This window comes from Sinocyclocheilus anshuiensis, unplaced genomic scaffold (assembly GCF_001515605.1).
Source record: "Sinocyclocheilus anshuiensis isolate Anshui unplaced genomic scaffold, SAMN03320099.WGS_v1.1 scaffold1294, whole genome shotgun sequence".
Lineage (NCBI taxonomy): Eukaryota > Metazoa > Chordata > Actinopteri > Cypriniformes > Cyprinidae > Sinocyclocheilus > Sinocyclocheilus anshuiensis.
In genome coordinates this window covers 64,929-72,256 of record NW_015558613.1, presented here as the reverse complement: position 1 = coordinate 72,256, position 7,328 = coordinate 64,929, and the positions used below count along the sequence as shown (strand labels likewise).

General features: G+C 37.3%; 1 protein-coding gene across 1 annotated transcript in view; it reads right to left on the bottom strand.

Annotated features, from left to right (window-relative positions):
* Nucleotides 1–15: 15 nt before the first annotated feature.
* LOC107680316 (RNA-binding protein Musashi homolog 2-like) overlaps nucleotides 16–7,328 on the bottom strand; it is a gene marked incomplete at its 5' end in the record, with an annotated part of 70,859 nt that continues 63,546 nt past the window's right edge. The window contains 2 exons of the mRNA XM_016476164.1: nucleotides 16–128; nucleotides 3,273–3,350. Of these exons, the coding sequence (XP_016331650.1) occupies nucleotides 3,309–3,350 (42 nt within the window). The remainder of the gene's footprint in view (nucleotides 129–3,272; nucleotides 3,351–7,328) is intronic.

The following is a 7,328-nucleotide window of genomic DNA, read 5'->3' as shown; positions in this document are numbered from 1 at the left end:
TTTTCGCCCCCCCCCCCCCCGGTCCATTCACCAATCACAACCTGTAGTGCTTGAAGTCTTTATGACATCAACTGTACACAAAACAATCAAGAGACTCTGGCCATTTTACCAGGGCCTCCCGATGAACTCTGGTGAATCAAAACAGATATGAGTAACAGAACGAAAAAAAAAAACAACAGTTTTGTTTCAATGATTATTGTTGAGATTGTGAATTGAACAGCATGGCTACATAAAAAGGTTTTAAGTGAATCAGAATTAGTTAATTTTGTCAGCCATTTTTAATTTAAGGCCTTTCCACACTGAGTGCTAGTGTTGTCAAAAGACCCGGTATTTCGGTACCAAAAAAATGAAATTTTGTTTTTCATGTCCGCGGGTTGAAAAACGACCCCATTAACGTGATATTTAGCCCCTGGAATGCGAATTTCACCAGGGGAACCCCGCCAAAACATGCGTATTTTATCGTCGGAACGCGATTGGGCGGGTTTTGTTGTGAAAACCTGGCAACCTCTTCATAAAAGCAGTGGCAACCTCAAGAGGAGGAAACGCATCAAACTAACAAAACACCCCGATCAAGTTCAAGCAGGTAAGTTTCAATTATATTTTTAATATTGACAGACTGTAAATGTAAGATGCCCTCATGCAGTGTCCGCACTAATGAATCAAGCAAAAGTCACTTCTGTCACCTCCTCTCGTTGGGGAAATTGGTTAACAACCCTCACAGCCCCGAACATTGTTTTACAGCGTGCGCCAGTCACAAACCCATCCTCATGTATGATGTCTGCAATGACTGAAGTTGTGTTAGAGGATGAAGGTGAAATGACTCACGATTGTGTTACGCTCACATACGCAGCTACGAGTGAAATAACAGAAACTCCCATAGAGAATGCAGAATTTGAGTTGTTTGTTGATGGTTCAGCTCAAGTCATTGAGGGTAACAGACGAGCAGGTTATGCAGTAACTTCCACCACTGAAGTTGTAGCTTCGGGCCGTCTTCCAGATCATTTTTCAGCTCAAGCTGCAGAACTAGTAGCCTTAACTAGAGCATGCACGCTAGCTTCAGGATCGGTTGCAAATATCTACACTGATTCCAGGTATGCTTTTGGGGTAATTCATGATTTTGGTGTCATTTGGCAAAGTAGACAGTTTCTAACTTCTGCTGGATCCCCCATTAAGCATGCTGGATTAGTGAAAGATTTAATGTTTTCCATGAAACTTCCAAAGAAATTAGCGGTGATCAAAGTGAAAGCACATCTCACAACTAATACTATGGAAGCTAAAGGTAATGCTCTTGCTGATGTAGCTGCTAAACAGGCTTGTTCCTATGCAACTGTACAAGTGTGTTCAGGTAGTACAGCACAGAAGACAATTCTGCCTCCTGAATCAATTATTGATCTGTACAAAGACGTTCCTCTATATGAAGCATGGACATGGTTAGACAAAGGAGCCACAGTGGATTCATCTCGCTGCTGGACCAAAGAGGGGAAGTATGTCGCTCCCGAATCACTGCTGCCATATTTTAAATGAACTGTGTAACCAAAATATGCGTGTTAGAGAATGTACAAATGTATGGTTATCAGTCCGTCAGAGAAATTTTTTATTTTTATTTTTTAGTTAGTTAGTTGTAATTCTTGGCTGAATATCTAGCAGGTTTTAAAAGCCCTTTAAAATTAAATCTGAAAACAGTTTGGATTAAATAAAAGTTCAGTCACATTGGTACCGAATACTGAAATTTTGGTACCGTGACAACACTACTGAGCGCGATGCGAAAAAACGAGGCGAATCGCCGACGAACGCGAAACGATTGTTCGCCTTCTGCTAATTCACGCTAGGTGGCGCCGACCAACAATGCATCTCGTAAATGGATTTAACATCGTCCGCTGCTCAATATACAGCATTAAATTAAGATAAACAAGGTTCTACACCAGAAACAAACTGTGTTATTATACTTAATAAAGCTATACTTTAAAATGTATGTAAATTAATTATTAATGTATTAATAAATTAATGTATTTGTTTACCCACTTTAACCATCATTGAGAGCTTGTAATAACTTCCGATTGTGATCTATAGTTGATTTTGATTAATAAGCAGACACATGCACTCTTTGTATGCTTAATAACGCTACACTGCTAATATTTGTTATAAACATCCTTTATTGCTATAAAAATACCATGAGCTGCATACCAAACAGAAAATATATCATATGTGTATTTGCTTTCATATTTTATGTGTAGAAAGAGAGTGAATGCGCTCTGACTCATAACACTTGCGCACGTGGAAGAAAACGGACGGTGCTCTACAGATCACATGATTCAGTGGACAATTAATAGAAATGTTATTCTGCATAAAGCATGTGTGAAATCTGTTCTCAAATACCAACGATAACAAGAACTCCACATCCACTCTCTTCTCTTATCTGGAATACTCTTCTTCTGTGTTTGTTTACACTGGTTTTTGAAACAGCGCCACCACTCTTGCTAAAATCTTATTGGACGGCCCGTGTTTTCACTTTGCGAAACTGAAAAGATTCGTCGGTCTGGTTCGAAGAAAAACATTCGCATTTTCGGTGCGCAAATGTTCGCGGTCTATGTGGAAAATCGGGATGGTTCGAAAAAAAAAAAAAAAAACATTTGCATTTTCGGTGCGCGAATGTTCGTGGTCTATGTGGAAGCATCCATAGATATCTATTGTTTTATTCCAGCGCGTCATCGCGTCCGATATTGGTTTAAGCTTTTTCGCGCTCAGTGTGGAAAGGCCTTTTAGTCTTAGTCTTAGTTCTGGTGTCAAATGTTCTTTTTAGTTAGTCAACCTTGTCCTGTTTTTGTTTAGTCAAGTTTTAGTCGAATACAAAACATTGTCGGTGCTTCCGCAATGAAGAGCGAGCGCGTGCGCATGGTTGCCAGATTGTAAAAAATAAGCAAAACTCCGGAAAGAAAATAACGGAAGCTCTGATTTGCGGATTTGAACTCTTGATATCTGGCAACCGAAAGCTTGTGTAGTAGTGGCGTGTACAGCACTCCGCAATAATATTTTATCTCCCTTTTTTTCGACAAAAAATAAAAGAAATTTTGGTAGTTTTTATTTTTTTAAATACATTTTAGTCTCGTCTTTTTTCATCAATGATATTGCATGTTGATATAGTCACAGTTATCGTTTATTGACCTTATTGTCGTCTCGTCTTAGTCATGGGAAAAAAGCTTGTCAAACATTTTTCGTCATACTTTTCATTAACGAAATTAACAATAATCAGAATGAGAGAAAAACATGCATACCTCCAAATGAGATGGTGCCGCATCTCTGCTTAGATTTCAGTGGTATCCATTTGTAAATGCTGTAGCAATCAAAGGACCCTGAAAGCATATCATGTGTAAGATGTTGAGCAGAATAATTGAAGCTGTATGAAAGCAGTGATTCTAACACACTGACAGATTCAGACAGAATAATTTACATATTTCTCTTTTATGGACAGTCTGAAATTCATTCTTCTCATGTACAGAATCAAGAACTCCACTTTAAGAGAACATTTATTCACAAATGATACTGATAAAAGTGGCAAAGAATCTGCTCTCTGCCGGTCATTGAGAGCAGACCTGCTCATGAAAAAGCATGGCTAGTTGGGCAGCAGCAGATGTTTTGGATGCTGGTTTGTCCCTGGCAGGTTTCTTAATTAGTCTAACCAGAACACCACTGTGGAGGGTTCCCAAAAATATCAACCAATGAATCTGTCATTTAGAAGAATTTCTTTTCCAAATTGAATTTTAAAAATGACTGTATTGGGACTAACAGGACCTTCTAATATATGTGATGGTATAGAGCCCTTTCTCATTCAGGAAATTTGGTCTTTAGGCCCCATACTGCCAAACATCACCATGTATTTTCAGATGTTTGCTTCTTCTGTTTTAAAAGTGCTATTTCATTTATTCTGCTACAATCCACATCAGAGTACCTAGGAGACCTCCAAGCATAAAGAAAATACAAGTAGAAAAGTATTTGTCCTGATTCTTCTTCCATGGAGCTGATCAGTCCTGAATAAATAAATCCTGCCCATTGTCAGACTACGTTTGTGAACTTACAAACCCACACGGCTGATTTAGAGGGCAAAACGGCAACCTGTCAACAAGCCTTTCTGAGAAACACAGCTGCTTATCAGGCCTGTCATCAGACTATTGTGTGCATGGCAGGAGCGGATCTGACTAATCCATACGAATAAATCAAAGTCAGTCTCACACCCGCTGCTTTAGAGGGCAGGAAGGAAAGGCTTTCTTAAGTTTATATTGGCTTTTCTGCCAGGTTCACTGTAGTGATAGAAATTAATCTTTTCCAATAAGTTTTAATGATTTTTACCTTTTATGGGCATTTTTACCTTTATAAAGCCATTTTTTCTAAAAGTGTGCATCATCTTTTCAGTCAAATTCTTAAATTGAATCAGTCAATTAGAATAATAAGTCATTTGGGCTGTTACCAAGCAAATTAAATCAGTATTGACAAAATCTGCAATGCCGAGAAAACAGAAGCTGCATTAGAAGGGGCATTTAGATGCATTTACACACTGTTTAATGCAGGGCATGAATGTATTTAACCTGCAGTTAAACTCCAAAATCGCGTTAAAAATGTTTATGCTTCATTTACATAGCCTTCCTTATATAGTATCAGCCCATATATGGGTTCATTTGAAAGCTTGGAGTGTCTTCTTTACAAAGAATACCATACCTTTTGGTTTTTATATTCATAAAGCAGTAAAATTAAGCTTAGAAATGTATTCGTCCCACACACGAATTTCCGCCTAACCATTGCGAATAATTTTTACGAAGAATGTGTATTTTATATATTTTTCACAAAAAAGTCAAGTCATATATCACAAGAAAGCTCTCATTCTCAGGAATTTGACGATGTAGATTATTTCATTGTGTGACAATCACAGATCAAATGATCTTCAATAGAATTGCGATGTAAAATTTTGTCACCTCTGAGCGAATTTACATTTATACTCGTAGCACTGCTTCAGTCAGCCGCAAACAGCCACACATATCTATATACTATATATGATCTTTTAGATTAGGATCTCTTCTTTCAAACAAGACCATTTTCACGTTTCTGCGTGCTTCCATCAGTGAGATATGTCCAGGTTGCGCAATAGACGCGCATCTGCCAAAGACGCGCTCTCAGCCAGCGTGTCTGATGTTATAGAGATCTGTGTTCGGTTGAGGACTGCAATTGGTCAGATTACATGTCTCTCAACTCAGCGGCCATCACACGCGGCTCGGATTATATCAATCTATGATAATCATATTACAAGTTATATATGGTGAAGAACATTCAGCGGCGCCGTGGAGAGGAATGAACACGCGTCTGGTGAGGCTTTATGAGCGTGTTTGCGCCGTTTTTTATATTTGAATCTTTGTTTTTAAACGTAAAAGCACAGCTAGCAATCTGATACACTGTTTATTGACAGAAAAGTAGGCTACAGTACATTATGCATTTCAGTAAATATACATGGATTATTACAGTGCTGTGTGGATGAACTGATGTGTTTGTTTGACGCTCTGAATGTTAGAGAGTTGTGTTTTATAAAGTCTGTTTTTGCAAAGGAAACTCACAATGACACATTTAGTTCACAAATAATGTAGTAACTCCTGTTTAGAAGCTGTTATTTGAAAGATTCTTTTTTCTGGCACTTTTTGGCATCTAGTGGCATCAAACAAAGTAAATTGCAGAGAGCTGGACCTAATAGAACCTGAATTACAGAATTTCAAATAATTTGTTTTAAAACTCCAAAAGCGCCTATGTTTTTTTGTGTTTATTGTAATATTTGAAACATATATAATGTTATTTATAAAGAATTACAGTCATATTTTGTAGCTCAAAGGGTTTTCTTTACAGTGAAACCATTTTTTTTTTCATTTCCTCCATTGTATGTGTGTAGGGTAAACATTTGAATTTGAGTATGTTAAATTTAGGCGAAAATACCAAAAAACGCCCTGAGTGTAAGTGGTAATACTGTTTTGATATTTTAAACATAAAACATTGAATACTGATATTTTAAATTATTAAAAAAAAAAATTAAAAGATACTGTGAAATTATGTGTGAAAATAAAACTGTCAGTAGGTGGCAGCAAGTCCCTGTTAATAAGTGAGTCATTTCGATTGAACCGAATCATTTAAACGGTTGATTCATTCAGGAACAAAACTGTCATGTTGCTCAGAGACGCAAATTGGAATTATATCTGTCGGCGAAATAGAGCAAAAACAGTCAATATTGTATCTAAAACGTAAGTGTCTTATTAAATTCTTGTTTATTGAACTGCTTTTTGGTGGAAAACTTCGAATGATACTGATTAACTATATGAAATTATATAAATATATACATTTCTGCCCCCATATCTTGAATTTTGTGATCATTCTAAATGCATTTTAATAAACTGAATCATGCAGTGAAAGAATGCGCAAACTTTAGCTAACTTACATGGTAGCTCTCATGAGTCATAGATGTTAGCAAGACAAATTAACTATAATTGCCTTTTGGATAATTAGCTGTAAATTCGAGGCACTGGTAGCTTAGTCTTTTGTTCATCACCACTCACCTCCACAGCAAGAAAAGCACAACTGGAAAGGGAGGGAGGCTCTCTGTCTGTGACTGTGATGTGCTGATGTGTGCTACACTGCTGTGCTGCGCGGAGACGCGGAGGGGAGAAACTAAAGTCTCAACATTTCCCGACCTGACCTGATATTTTTATTTTTATTTGTTTGACAGGGAAAGCTGTGCGCAAACAGAAACACGCACGCTCACATATATACATAAATTCGTTTAAAAAAAAAAAAAAAACACTCCCCAGAAAAAAGGGCACTTTCTCTCGAGGAAGAAAACATCTCTTTGATGTCTATGTGTACACTAGGGGTGGGAATCACCAGAGGCCTCACGATACGATATTGTCACGATACAATATTATTGCGATTTTAAATATATTGCGATATATTGCAATTTATTACCTTTTTCCAACTTCAAATTATGTCCCCAAAGGAAAACTTTGACAACATCTGTTTTAACTAAAAAGAAACATTTCTCAGTTTGTTTATCTCACTTCAGTTTTATTGCTGCAGTGCAAAATGCGATTGTCAAGCAGACAAACTGACCAACACTTTCATGAAAACCTGTCATAAATGTTGTATGCACCTGGCAAACTCAACTATTTGTATTACAGTCTAATCTAGTCAACCTTAATTAAATGTAACTGCTGTGCTACTACAGGTATTTTGAACAGTGCAACTTGAAATTGTACTAAAAAGTTGTGCAGACCCTTCAGCAATTGGGGCATTTGAAAGTAAATTAC